The following is a 14,835-nucleotide window of genomic DNA, read 5'->3' as shown; positions in this document are numbered from 1 at the left end:
ATGTGTTGGTCAATCCAATAGGGAGCAGCATTTAGCCTATTCTGCTGTGATGACCCTCGCTACTAGGGAACTCTTATCATCCATTGTACTAAATAGACTAGGCTAGTGGTTGATCCATTTCACAGTCTACAATCTGTCCCTCTCCCCGTTCCTGAACTTGTCACTTTCTAACACTCCATTTAAAATTTGATTTATACCCTTAAACTACATAAAAATTGTCAACAAATGGTTTACCCTTTTTCAAATGGGCAGGAAAATGTCTCTTGACCTCATGAGCAGAGAATTTCCCCGAACACCTTTCCTCAATCTCGGACATCTTTCACTGACACTTAAAAGGGTTGTTTACTTTGTAGGGCGCTAATTCACTATTGATTTAACAATAACGGATGTTCAATAGTGTCTAAAGGAGAAAGAAAGAACGAGCCTCACCGTCATCAATATATCCTCTGGACTGCAAAATGGGCCATTTCTACTTGACCTGGGATGAAGTATAGATTTTTAACCACTTCAAATTGATTAAAAAAGTAATCTAGAATTTCTGAAACACGGAAACATGTTATTTTGCTGACCTGAAAGGTCAAAGTGAACATGATGAGAAATGGGCCCGGGATATCATAGTGCTCAGTGGTACTGTACCATTCAGAACCATCCCAGGACTTAGCTAAACCCGGTTTGCCTGGCAGCTGTGTACTTGTAGTCTAGCCAGGAGAGTGGAAGACTGAAAGATGCTTTAAAAGGAATTGTGTTGATGAGTTAGGCTTTATACACCTCTTTTGCAGGTGCTTAGGGTGATTTATATTGTATTAGGAGATTACTGCTAATGAATGTTAAAGTTACGCATATACCATCTCAAGTGAGATTAATGGTGTTGAAATTGCACAAGCACCCAGCGGTTGATATCCTGCAGGGCTGAGTGGTATCTTTAATCAGACTAATAGTCAGCCCTGTTAGTGATGAAGAGCTTTACTCAGGGCACTTAGGCCTATCTACCCCGCAGGGATAATTACCCTGAGTGTGTGTGCACGTGCTTTTGGTGTGCGTGTGTGTATTTTCAAGAGTCCACCTGGTTTTTATACAGTACTCCAAACCAGTCCGTGATTTGATCATGAGTTTACAACAGTGCCCAGTGAACAACATGGTGCCTGTCTGGTTTCTGCTGATTTCTGCCTCAATCTATTGATCATCTCAAAAAAACAATGAACATTATTGATTCCCATTTAAACCAGGCATCTCCATTGATCCCTGTCTCTCCCTCCTGTGAACTCATTCACCTGTTAGCCTTATCTGTGACCAGAACAGCCTAGAACCATCTGGTCTGACCAGGGAGGATCAGGGGTTAGGAAATGAAGGCATTACTGTGGTCCCGTGTGGCTGCACGGCTCTTGCAACGCCAGGGCTCCTACTGGGGACCAGTACGAAAAAAGTAAGAAAATGGATGCACTCACTACTGTACGTCTCTCTGGATGAGTGTGTCTGCTAAATGACTAAAATATAAATGCTGTGGGTCATTTTCCCTACCCCTCAACTCTGTAGGATATTGTGAACTTGGGCAGTGTGTGTCTCATTTTTCCCCGGCCACCAACTCTCTCTGCTCTCTATTCTCTTTCTCGTGTTCTCCTTCATACCACCTCCCTCCCTCTCTCTCCTCTATTCACCTCTCTCTGTCTGTGTCTCTCTGTGTCTGTCTCTGTCGATCTGTCTGTCTCTGGTGTTGTTGGGGTCAGAATGTGGTCCTGGGTGTAAAATAGGCTCTCTAATCCTGTCTCTAATGAGGGTGTTAGGACGCTAAGCTCCCTGTGTCATTTTGGGAAGTCCCAATAAGCAACATGACATGATACAGAGGGATGCCAATTATCACCCCCCTCTGACCTTTCACCTTTCCAGCCTGGACGACCTGTGTGTGTTTGGTAGGACTGGCCTAGAAGTGGGTGTGGGTGTGGGTGTGGGACGGGATGGGCCCAGATGTGTGACAGTCGTTGGTCCCAAAATGGCAGTGACTTTTAGGAGCGACCTCTGTGTTATGCATCATTGGGGGTATTTTTACTGTTCACAGGTCACTCTGTGTAAATGAGGGATTTAATGTGGCCAATGCCCGTCAGTACTTTTTGCCGAGAACAGAACACAGACAGGCATACATACACACACACACACACACACACACACACACACACACACACACACACACACACACACACACACACACACACACACACACACACACAGCCTAGCAGTGTTTCCCCTAGCTTGTTTCTCTCGTGGCAGGGCATAAAAGGCCTCTGAAGCAATAATCTGAAGAAACGTGTTTGCTTTTTATTGCAATGTTGGTCTTTTTGTGAGCTGTTATGTATTTTTATTAGCATATTTACATACTAGGCTACAGTAGTTGTGTAGTTATCGTATGTACTGCATGTATTTGATCATTGATAGCATACTCGCCAGTGGCTTTAAATCTGATTTAGCTTTAGCAGTCCAGCTGCTCTGGGGGTTTTTGTGCTAGCATTAGCATAGTGTGCTCTAGCGTTAGAATGTTATATTAATAGAGCTCTTTTCCTAGAGTCACCTCCAGGTATTCTGGAGGGAAATTTGATCTCTCTGCTGTTCCATGGGGGGAGAAATGTATCCCTTGTACCGAGGCCCTCGGTTCCCCTACTGACCATACTACACAGACATTCACACAGGTACACATTTAAAACATGCACACACACACACACACACCTAGAGATGGTCACGGTTATTCAAAGATCCAAATATTCGAACGGACATTAGTATTCGAATACTTGCAAGAGTGTTAACAAACAAATAAAAATAATCATAGGCCTATTTTAACAATGAAAAAGCATTGTCTAAAATGAAATCTATGCGACATTTGGAAATTCTTAATTCAATTAAACAACATTTTTTGAATGTAGTTTTGACATGCGTTGTCTACAGTCAGTGGCCCCATGTGTAGCCAGCCACACGGGAGATCTTTAATCAATGCAAGAAGGAATTAAAATGACAGAATGAAGTTAAATGAGGAGTGGGCTACAATGACAAACCATCAGGTAGGCTGTTGTTTCATCTAAATGGACTTGTTGTAGACTAGGATGGGAAGTGCATTGACAATCAGTAACCATTTTTGCCTAGGTAGCAAACTAGCTAGCTGGCTATCTTAGATAGCTTTTTTTAACATTGATTGATTGGGCGCTGTCAAGACAGGCACTACCAGCTGGAATGATAGATAACTTATGGCATCTACAGGTTTGTCTAACTAACGTGAGTCTGTATGGCTACACTCTCTCCCTCCCGTGTCAAACTCGACTATCCATATATCTGAAAAATGTACATGTTATTTCAATAGTGAAATTATTTCAAATGCCCATCCCTCACACACACACACACACACACACAGACATTCTCACATACACACACACACACACAGACAGACAGACATTCTCACACACACACACATATGCCTTTCCTGTTTTTCAACCCCCACTTATAGTGTTTGGTTTGTCAAGGTAAACCTGACTCCCAGAATAATCCTAAAATCAGTCAGACACTCGCTGAATTGGCTCAGCACACACACACATACACCGATACTGCTTGACCGGTTGTCAGGGGGGTCGTTGTGGCTTAAAGAGATTAGAGTTTGGGTTTGTCTCTCTGCACTCATTAGACATACAGTTCGTGGTTCATCATTTATCCTACATTCCCTTGGCGCACAAATAGTCTGGGTTGTTCAAAGTCAACCAGGGACTGGTGTTTGGTGAGTCAGTCTTTGTTTCCCAGCACCAGCCTGTTTCCCAGCACCGGCCCGTTTCCCAGCACCGGCCCGTTTCCCAGCACCGGCCCGTTTCCCAGCACCGGCCCGTTTCCCAGCACCGGCCCGTTGCCCAGCACCGGCCCGTTGCCCAGCACCGGCCCGTTGCCCAGCACCAGCTTGTTTCCCAGCACCAGACAGAAGAAAGGGCATCATTTCAGTTTCACATGCTCAGTCACACACCCAGATCCTCACACATCGACTGTGTTAGGAGTATGAAGGCAGTCAAACTTGAAGCAGACAATCACAATTTTTAGAACTGAGAATAAAACCGCAGCTAAAGCGAGCTCTTTCCAAACCGGCCCAGAGCAACCGCTGACCGGCCCAGAGCAACCACAGACTGGCCCAGAGCAACCACAGACCGGCCCAGAGCAACCGCAGACCGGCCCAGAGCAACCGCAGATCAGCCCAACCACTATGAGAGCAACTCTGTCTACAAAGCCAGTGTTCAGACAGACCATTTAACTAGTCTGGCTTTCTGTCTGTCAACCTGGGTTAACAGCCAGACCAGTTAATAGACAGGCCGACGTACCTGCAGGACTGATGGACGAGACAGGTGATTCTGTGAGGCCTTGGCTGTGCTACTCCGTCTGGTACTCCTTCTCCTTCACTGTCATCCAATAAAGTGAGCCCCCTCCTTTTCCCCCCTTCTTATGCGCTCTTCTTGTCCGTGTTTTGTCTTCTCCTTAATTCTCTTTTCTCTCTTTTGTGTGGTCACATTTCCTCAAAGATGTCCAGATAGAAGGAAAGAGAAGGGGATGTGTGTGTCTGTCCTTAAAGATGGGATGGGGAGGGTGGACGGATGGGGAGGGTGGACGGATGGGGAGGGTGGACGGATGGGGAGGGTGGACGGATGGGGAGAGGGAGCAATTGCCCTGACAGATGACTGTAAAGAAGGATAGAGTGAAGGGGTGGGGCCAGGGAGGAGTGGATAGGATCAGACCTACCATGCGGAAATGAGTTGGCCCTAATTAAATGTAACATGCTCGCGCACACACACACACACACACACACACACACCCTCTTTCCTGCTACGACTAGGGCTGTGGCGGTCATGAAATTTACTCAGCCGGTGATTGTCAAGCAAATAACTGTCGGTCTCACAGTAATTGGTCGTTAGTTAACATAAACACGTTTAGCATCTCCTGGCTTCCACACAATGATGCAGACTGTTGAAAGATCTACATTTTTAAAAGTATAATAAATCCATGTAATATAGCCTACACCTTCACAATAAATCCATTATTTATTTTAGACAGGTCTAAAGAAGCATGTTGTGAAGAAAATGTTGTCTATTTCAGAAGAACAGAATAGCATACTCTGCGTTGTCCTAATGTTAGGTCCTGATGTGGCTATGCCAAATGGCTGTGGACTACACTAGTTCATGTAGCAGACAAGATTTTCTTAGAATTCTGTGGCATTATTTTATGAAGAACACAATTGAACAAAGCTGAATAAAATAGAAAGGATATTTTCTCAATGATTTGAGGGAGTGAGCACATGTGGCTATTCTTTGTTGAGCAGTTAACAAAGATAGCTATTCCAATATGCTTAATTTAGAGTTACTAATGTAATTTCAGTTGTTCTACAAACGTTGGGCTATATGTTTTGATTTTAGTACATTGTAAGGCTGCATGATGCGACTCTGATTTGAAAAAAGTTGCTTGAAAGGCATGAGCTCTGCTTAGTTTTTTTTGTGCAGGCTGTACACACTACATCAGTCACTCATTCACAATTTGACAAGCACTTGATAATGTCTAGAATTTCACGGAGGCATCCCCTTTGTGTGGCCGTAGTGCACCCTAAAAAAATCCATGCCTTTTGCGGCCATTGGGCATTGTCTTTCTCCTTGAGTGCTCTGTGCTCCATCACGTGATCGGGTTTTTCTCACAGGCTACAAGTGAAGACCGACACACATCGGGGATGCAACTGCGCACGTCTTTATCCAATTCCGAGGTGCATATTGAAGATATTGGAAGAACTGTCCACATTTACTTTTCGTCAGCCAACAAGATGAGTAGGCCTAACGAACAGCAAAACCACTAGCCTATGTCAATCTACTATCCTCCATAGTACAAAAGTCGACCTATTCTGTGCGAGAAATAAATATTATAAACATAGTCTGGGACAGTTGTGGGATGCGATAGATCCCAAATTAATACAACAATTAGCATAAAAAAACTGTCATATCAGAACGTTTAGCTTAAAATGTTGCCTATTTCTACACATTATAAGCACAGTGAGCATTACTTTAAGACATGAAGGTCAGTTAATCCGGAAAATGTCAAGTACTTTGAAAGTTTCTTCAAGTGCAGTCGCAAAAACCATCAAGCGCTATGATGAAACTGGCTCTAATGAGGACCGCCACAGGAAAGGAAGACCCAGATTTACCTCTGCTGCAGAAGATGAGTTCATTAGAGTTAACTGCACCTCAGATTGCAGCCTAAATAAATGCTTCACAGAGTTCAAGTAACAGACACATCTCAAAATCAACTGTTCAGAGGAGACTGCGTGAATCAGGCCTTCATGGTCGCAAAGAAACCACTACTAAAGGACACCAATAATAAGAAGAGACTTGCTTGGGCCAAGAAACACGAGCAATTGATATTAGAGAGGTGGAAATCTGTCTTTTGGTCTGACGAGTCCAAATTTGAGATTTTTGGTTCTAACCGCCGTGTCTTTGTGAGACGCAGAGTAGGTGAACGGATGATTTCCGCATGTGTGGTTCCCACCGTGAAGCATGGAGGTGTGATGGTGTGGGGGTGCTTTGCTGGTGACACTGTCTGTAATTTGTTAAGAATTCAAGGCACACTTAACCAGCATGGCTACCACAGCATTCTGCAGGGATACGCCATCCCATCTGGTTTGCGCTTAGTCCCACTCATTTGTTTTTCAAAAGGACAACAACCCAACACACCTCCAGGCTATAAAAGGACTATTTGACCAAGAAGGAGAGTGACGGAGGGCTGCATCAGATGACCTGGCTTCCATAATCACCTGACCTCAACCCAATTGAGATGGTTTGGGATGAGCTGGACTGCAGAGTGAAGGAAAAGCAGCCAACAAGTGCTCAGCATATGTGGGAACTCCTTCAAGATGGTTTGAAAAGCATTCCTCATGAAGCTGGTTGAGAGAATGCCAAGAATGTACAAAGCTGTCATTAAGGCGAAGGGTGGCTACTTTGAAGAATCTCAAGTATATGATATATTTTGATTGTTTAACACTTTTTTTGGTTACTACGTGATTCCATGTGTGTTATTTCATAGTTGTGATGTCTTCACTATTATTCTACAATGTAGAAAATAGTAAAATAAAAAATAAGAAAAACCCTTGAATGAGTAGGTTTGACCAAACTTTTGACCGGTACTGTATACTAAATAATATATGTGTGAAATTTGTTTTGATTTAGAATGGACCATTATCATGCACCTGTATCAAAACGTTTTTTTCCCCAGCTGCCCCGGTTATCTATGAACTTAAATAGCGAAAAGAGGACACTTTTCCCCATGGTTTATTTTCATGCCAGCCAGGTAGACTATATTCCTGTTGTAAATATAATTAATGTGCTTAGTATTAGGAAAGTTGAGAAATAAATATAGTAGGCCTAGCCTATAGAAAGCTAATCATCTTTTTTAGTGGATGTCATGACTCTTTTCTCGTGCAATTACATAGCCTATAGAAATGTTGCGCAACATGAGCTCATGGGATCCCATGAAGTGTTTGATTAGATTTTTGATTAGATTTGGATTGATGTCAGAGTGATTAGAGCGAGTAGAGTGCTGAGAACAAGCAGTTAACAAGTTTGGTAGGTTACTAATGACCATCAGCAGCATCAGAGCTTGGAGAAGCCTAATTACCATGACTAAATGGTCACGTGGAATTTGACTGCTTTCGTGACTCGTGACCGGTGTGGCGGTAATACGGTCACCACAACAGCCCTAACTACGACCCCCTCCCAGTGCCTAAACCCACAAACCCCCTACCCTCTCTCCCCTGGACTGGTGGACTGACTGAAAAGTGGAGGGAGAAAGAGGGACAGATCGAGATGGGGGCAGAGAGGAAAAAACAGGGTGACCAATATGGACAAAGTTGTTAACCTTCACACACACTCTCCAATCGGTCCGCAGTTGGTCGACGGTGTGTTGAGTGCAGTTTGTCATTGTAGTATTTTGAGCTGCATGTCTGGCTAATGCACGTCATTGTCAGCTATGCTGGACACTCAGAGCGTGAACCAACCATCCTGCAAAGTGTACTAAAAAGATCAGTGGACACCCATGTGTTACTTCAAATATATACTACTGAATTACTCTAAATCAGAGGTCTCCAACAGGTCGATGGTGAGCTACCATAGTTCACCCATGAGGAGCTCACCAAATAATTCTGAAAGCACATGCAATTTTCAATGTGTTCCATCACAGTGTCATAAACAAATCTCACAAGTATCAGACACAGCAAGCTCCCAGCTACTATGTAATCAACGCAACGTTTACATTATCCTACCCCTGGTTAGCCACTATTGGCTTAAAAAGCCAATCCTAACGCAATGACTGCTAATACATTTCTAGCGATGTTGCACCTGTCTGTCACTACGTGTGTAGCCAGTTCATGTGATAACTGTCTTGTGGGTTGAAATATTTTTTTTCACCCAAGCCTTCTCAATTAAATGTTAACTGCAAAGTAGGCTTACCTGGCAGAAGTAGATCATTTGTAGCTATTATTTGCCATGAGCAGCAGCAGTACAGAACCATCACTAGATGCACCATTAAAGGACCAGATATGCAGTTAAAGGTGAATGACACTAAAAAAGGGAACAGGGGGAACAGGTAGCTGACTAGTGGATATTCAGCAGCCTGATGTTCTGGGGGTAGAAGCTCTTGGCCAGTCTTCCAGTTTTTGTCATGATGCTCCTGTACTGCCCGCGTCTTAGTGATGGAAGCGGGGAGAACAGGCAGTGGCTCGGGTTGCTGAGGTCTCTGATCTTGGCCTTCCTGCGACACCTGGTGTTGTCGGTGTCCTGGAGGGCAGGCAGTGTGCACCCAATGATTGGTTCGGCTAAGCATACCACCCTCTGTAGTGCCTTGTGGTCCACGGTGGTGGAGTACGTGTACCAGGCTGTGATGCAGCCAGACAATATGCTCTCAATTGGGCTCCTGTAGAACACTGAGGGACCTTTGGGACAGGCCACATCCTGAGGTTGAAGAGTTGCTGTTGTGCCTTCACCACGGTGGGCGAAAATAGAATCTTTAATAGTATGTGACATTTTGAGAATCGATGATGGTTTAAAAGCCAGGATGTTATTTCAGCTCTTCATATGGTAGATTTCCATGCACACTTTTCCACAATCCATTCAAGCCGCCAAACAAAACAATTTGGCTTCTTAATTGGGAAGGTACCCAAAGCTTCTGCAGTGCTGTTCAAATGTAGGCTAAGTAGATTGTGTTCTCCTTAAAATGATAACGAGTATTGCATCGTATGCTACGTCTTTGAAAACAAAAGTCTTTCAACAAAATGTTTAGCCAACGCGTGTCTGTTTTCTGACTGGAAAGTGTTTATTGTTCTCTTGGCCTTCGTCAGAGCTTTTAAACTAAATACTAAACCATCTTTTGATTTCAGAATGTGTGGGCACCGGGGACTCAGGATGTGGCTGTGTTGTTGATGTCATGTTCATCAGGCCGTTTGATTGGAACATATGGATAGTTTTAGTTTTGTAGGCGTGGCTACCTATTTAATGAATGGATTAAGCCTGAGCAGTCATTCTGATCTCGTTCCCAATGATCAGTGCTTTGGTTTACTATGTTGCTGTCCAGCACTTCTGAATTTGCGATTCATCCGGCTGTCCACTTTCTTCTGTACGATAGTGTTGTTGATTTGAACATTTGAAGTGTTGGTGTGTGTACTAGGCTATTTGATTACATGTGTATGTTACAGCACTTTGGTTTCACTAATATGTTGAAATGGAACCAAATTCTGTTTCTGTCTTCAGTCCTTTTTAAATAGGATAGAGGGGCCAAATGGGCTACTAAGGTATAGGTCTAATGTTATAGTCTGCCTATAACCAGCCTGAGTAGGCCTATAACTCAATTTCTATTCTATTCAGAGTTTAGAGAAACGAATCTAGTGGGAAATTAGCTATTATTAGGCTGATTAATGCCATGCATGTCTGTTGAATTTGGAAAAATCCACCCTCACTCGGCTCCACCCCACCTACTCAGCCAATCAGGAGCCCCTATTGCTTTGCTGCTGTGGCGTACTGCATACTTTTTACTAAACGCTATGTGCTAAATGGTATGCGACAATGAGTAAATAGTGTGCAGTTTAAGTATGTAGTATGGGTATTCGGACATGGCCTCTATAAGGGTCCAGATGCAGACACACAGTCACCTGTATTGTAGAGGGCCCAGATGCAGACACACAGTCACCTGTATTGTAGAGGGCCCAGATGCAGAGACACAGTCACCTGTATTGTAGAGGGCCCAGATGCAGAGACACAGTCACCTGTATTGAAGAGGGCCCAGATGCAGACACACAGTCACCTGTATTGTAGAGGGCCCAGATGCAGACACACAGTCACCTGTATTGAAGAGGGGCCAGATGCAGACACACAGTCACCTGTATTGAAGAGGGCCCAGATGCAGACACAGTCACCTGTATTGAAGAGGGGCCAGATGCAGACACAGCCACCTGTATTGAAGAGGGGCCAGATGCAGACACAGCCACCTGTATTGTAGTGGGAGGAGTTATCACCTCCGCACCTTATAGGCTTATGAATCCATGGGAATTAGAATGAACTATTGGTGGTATACACATGAAGAGGGAATCAGGCGTTGGAGTCTTATAAACATATTATCAACTGATAAACTATTCAGCCTACACATTCAGTCTAGAAAACACCTCTACTCGTGCTGATCAATACCCTATAATGACACAGCAAAAACAGTTTTTTTTTATGTTTACAAATTTATAAAAACTTAAATATTACATTTACATAAGTATTCAAATCCTTTACTCAGTACTTTTGTTGAAGCACCTTTGGCAGCGATTACAGCCTTGAGTCTTCTTGGTTACGACGCTACAAGCTTGGCACACCTGTATTTGGGGAGTTTCTCCCATTCTTCTCTGCAGTTCCTTTCAATCTCTGTCAGGTTGGATGGGAAGCGTTGCTGCACAGCTATTTTCAGGTTTCTCCAGAGATGTTCGATCGGGTTCAAGTCCCGGCCCTGGCTGGGCCACTCAAGGACATTCAGAAACTTGTCCTGAAGCCACTCCTGTGTTGTCTTGGCTGTGTGCTTAGGGTCGTTGTCCTGTTGGAAGGTGAACATTCACTCCAGTCTGAGTTCCTGAGCGCTCTGGAGCAAGTTTTCATCAAGGTTCTCTGTACTTTGGTCCGTTCATCTTTCCCTTGATCCTGACTAGTCTCCCTGTCCCTGCCGCTGAAAAACATCCCCACAGCATGATGCTGCCACCACCATGCTTCGCCGTAGGGATGGTGCCAGGTTTCCTCCACACATGACGCTTGGCATTCAGGCCAAAGAGTTTAATCTTGGTTTCATCAGACCAGAGAATCTTGTTTCTCATGGTCTGAGAGTCCTTTATGTGCCTTTTGGCAAATTCCAAGTGGGCTGTCATGTGCCTTTTACTGAGGAGTGTCTTCCGTCTGGCTACTCTAACATAAAGGCCTGATTGGTTGTCCTTCTGGAAGGTTCTCCACAGAGGAACTCTGGAGCTCTGTCAGAGTGACCATCGGGTTCTTGGTCACCTCCCTGACCAAGGCCCTTTGCAAAAATTTCAACAACCAAAAAACTCTTCGCTTTGTCATTGTGTGTAGATTGATGAAAAAATAAAAAATAATTGATTTTAGAATAAGCCTGTAACGTAACAAAATGTGGAAAAAGAGGGGGGGGTCTGAATACTGAATACAGTGGGGCCAGTGTTGTGAAATGTCCAGATTTAGAGGTAGAATTGTGGCGTTTGCCTGTTTAAATTAAACCAGAGGTATTTACAGGCGGGCATTCTCTTCTGTCTTCCGTTCCCATGGGGCCTGGGCATGACTTCACAGCATTAGGGTAAGAGGCGAGGATGAGAGCTAGCCAGGCATTTGGTGTGGCTGTATGTTACAACATTGGCTTCCAAGGTGACAAAGTATACTCCTCTTGGTGACCAATGCACCTTGTAACTATGCCTGTCCAGTGAGGTTGAGCAAAGTCACACTAGAAGTTGCACTTTGTGCTCTTTCAGATTTCCCCGTGGGAGAGGAGGAGGGTGAAGAACCGGAGAAACAGCCCACAGAGCAAGCATCCCCACAGGAGAAGAAAGGAAAGAAGAGGAAGAGTGTAACAGAAAACCCAGTCCAGGTTAAGAAGAAGACTGCATTGGTATGTAATAGTTTGTTGTAAACTTTACACTTCTGACTTCAATGTGTTTTGTTTGGATTACGATCGTACTGCTTCTCTCAATTCTATTTGTCTACACAGAAATCACAGACTGAGTGTTTTATGGCTCAGGAGAAGAAAGAGGATGGAGAAAAAAAGCCCAAGAAAAAGAGAAAGGTAAGATTGAGGATGGAGGGCATTGAAGAGACACCTGCTGTACCAAAGAGGAACTGCAGTTAAAAGGTGCATACATTCAATTGCATTGGAGTTAAAAGTGGGAATTGTGGCTTTGTGTGTATTCAGAAGAAGAAGAAGACGATCACAGACGTCCTCGCCACCTCGGAACCCAAATCGGGCTCTCCAGGTGACCTGCAGAGCCTGGTTCTAGAACACTTCAAAGACAAACGCTCCGTCATCGAGCTGGAGGAGCTCAAACTACAGGGTGAGTCACCTTCCAACTGTCACACCTGACCTCTGTCTGCTGTTAGGTCTAAAGCATGAAACACACAGGTACTCACTGCCGATAGGTACTTATCACAGTGGGAGGCCATTCCTTCTCTTGCTAGAACAAAAGCGGTACCTGCTCTGTCCTGACTCGGTAGTGACGGACCTGCCAATTCTACTTGTAGCAATATTCGCCAGTGGCCAACAACTTTACTTTGAGCCAATCAGAGCACAAACCCTCACGTGGGGGAGCCAACAACAAAAAAGGAAAAAAGAGGGCATTTTCTATGTACATCCACGGATGAGCCAGTCACACTTCATATGCAATGTACCGTAGGCTATGTAATGGTAGCTAGCTAAGTGCACAGACGCAATGCACACAACACTAAATACTTCCTCCAAGCTAGCTAACCACTGTAGCAAGCAAATATTGACGTTATAATTAAATCACAATAGTTTCCATGAAACAGCTGCCTGTGTTAGCTGCCGAGTTTGTGCAGTGTTCTTAGCTAACATTAGCTAGCTAGCTAAACATTTGGCTATGAGCTGGCACTGGCAGTATGGGATTATGGAGAGTGAATTCAATTGTTTCTTCGTCATCTTGCTAGGTAGTTATCAAGCTGTGGTCATCTGGCTAGTATCAACAAGGGCTTTCTAGGCTTTCTACAAAATGGCAACATTAGCACAGATAGCTTGGAATCTAGACCAATAAGCAATGCACATGGATATGCATTGCCAAACTAGCGGTTAAGCTCGTTGGGCCAATAACCGAAAGGTCGTTAGTTCAAATCCCTGAGCTGAAAAAGCTGTTGATGTGCACTTGAACGAGACACGTAACCATAATTTCTCCTGTTAGTCGCTCTGGAAAAGAGAGTCTGCTAAATGACTAAAATGTAAAAAACACTACTGCCACCTTCTGGATTGTAGTATTTTAACAAGACTGAGTGGCTGACGAATTCAAAGGACTTTGCTGTGTGAATGATTGACTGCCGACACCTGACCCGGTAGGCAGGCACCTAAGTACGGTAGGCAGACAAGCATTGGTGTGTCTGAGCTTTAAGGACCATCAGTCTGTCTAAAGGCGCCTGCATGCTTCCCAGCCGAAATGTTTCAGAAGAGGTCTTTCATACAGTATATTATAATGACATTTTGTGACGTTTTTGTTCGTTTTGGACTTTTTTTAAACTTTGTTTTTGTTCGTTTTGGACTTTTTTCATTTTGGACTTTTTGTTTTTTTCGTCAGTTCGGGCACACAAAATATTTTCTCAGGCGAGCCGAAGTCTACGCCCTTTCGTCGGTGATTGGTCAACAGTAGAGATTTGTTGTCATTCACTGAGAGACGACTCATTTTCATGCACATTTTTTCATTAACCTGGATCGGACCCTTTTCAATTTTCGCCTAAAATGACATACCCAATCTAACTGCTTGAAGCTCAGGACCTGAAGCAAGGATATGCATATTCTTGATCCCATTTGAAAGGAAACACTTTGAAGTTTGTGGAAATGGGAAATTAATTTAGGAGAATATAACACATATCTGGTAAAAGATAATACAAAGAAAAACATGTTTTTTTCATCTTTGTTATGTAATCTTAGGGGTGTAGGCACAATTTAGATTTTGGACACTAGATGGCAGCAGTGTATGTGCAAAGTTTTAGACTGATCCAATGAACCATTGTGTTACTGTTCAAAATGTTGTATCAAGTCTGCCCAAATGTGCCGAATTGGTCAACTGATACATTTTCAAGTACATAACTATAGAGAACATACAACAATAATATGGTAATACAAAATTGAAGTTTACACACTCCCAGGAATGTCAGAAACGATGGATAATTAGCTTCCCCGTATAAGACCTGTCTATGTCCTGGGAAATGTTCTTGTTACTTACAACGTCATGCTAATCACATTAGCACACGTTTGCTCAACCGTCCTGCGGGGAGGGGGGGGGGGGGATCTTGTAGAGGTTTTAAGAAATACTGCACTAAACCGCTTCGTTCGATATAAAATTGTGTGATTAAGATATCCTCGGCAAAACGTCAAAATGAGTGACAGATTTCTTGAGTTATCGTAGATTCATTCTGACTATTGAGGAAGTGTATACTGGCTACGATGTCTCTAAGTGGACAAACAGTACTCTTGATGGTTTTTTTCTTGTTTTTGAAGCTGTCCTTTTATGGGAGTATGCGAGCACACTCGTTCGGTTTGCCTAGCTGTGTT

At 43.7% G+C, this 14,835-nt stretch overlaps 1 protein-coding gene across 1 annotated transcript in view; it reads left to right on the top strand.

Moving 5' to 3' along the window:
- cmss1 (cms1 ribosomal small subunit homolog) overlaps positions 1–14,835 on the top strand; it is a 78,679-nt gene that overhangs the window by 61,578 nt on the left and 2,266 nt on the right. The window contains exons 2-4 of the mRNA XM_029712039.1: positions 12,038–12,174; positions 12,274–12,348; positions 12,475–12,613. Coding sequence (XP_029567899.1) covers positions 12,038–12,174; positions 12,274–12,348; positions 12,475–12,613 — 351 coding nt within the window. The remainder of the gene's footprint in view (positions 1–12,037; positions 12,175–12,273; positions 12,349–12,474; positions 12,614–14,835) is intronic.

Source organism: Salmo trutta, chromosome 24, assembly GCF_901001165.1.
Source record: "Salmo trutta chromosome 24, fSalTru1.1, whole genome shotgun sequence".
In the NCBI taxonomy this organism is placed as follows: domain Eukaryota; kingdom Metazoa; phylum Chordata; class Actinopteri; order Salmoniformes; family Salmonidae; genus Salmo; species Salmo trutta.
This window is presented reverse-complemented; position numbering and strand designations above follow the sequence as displayed.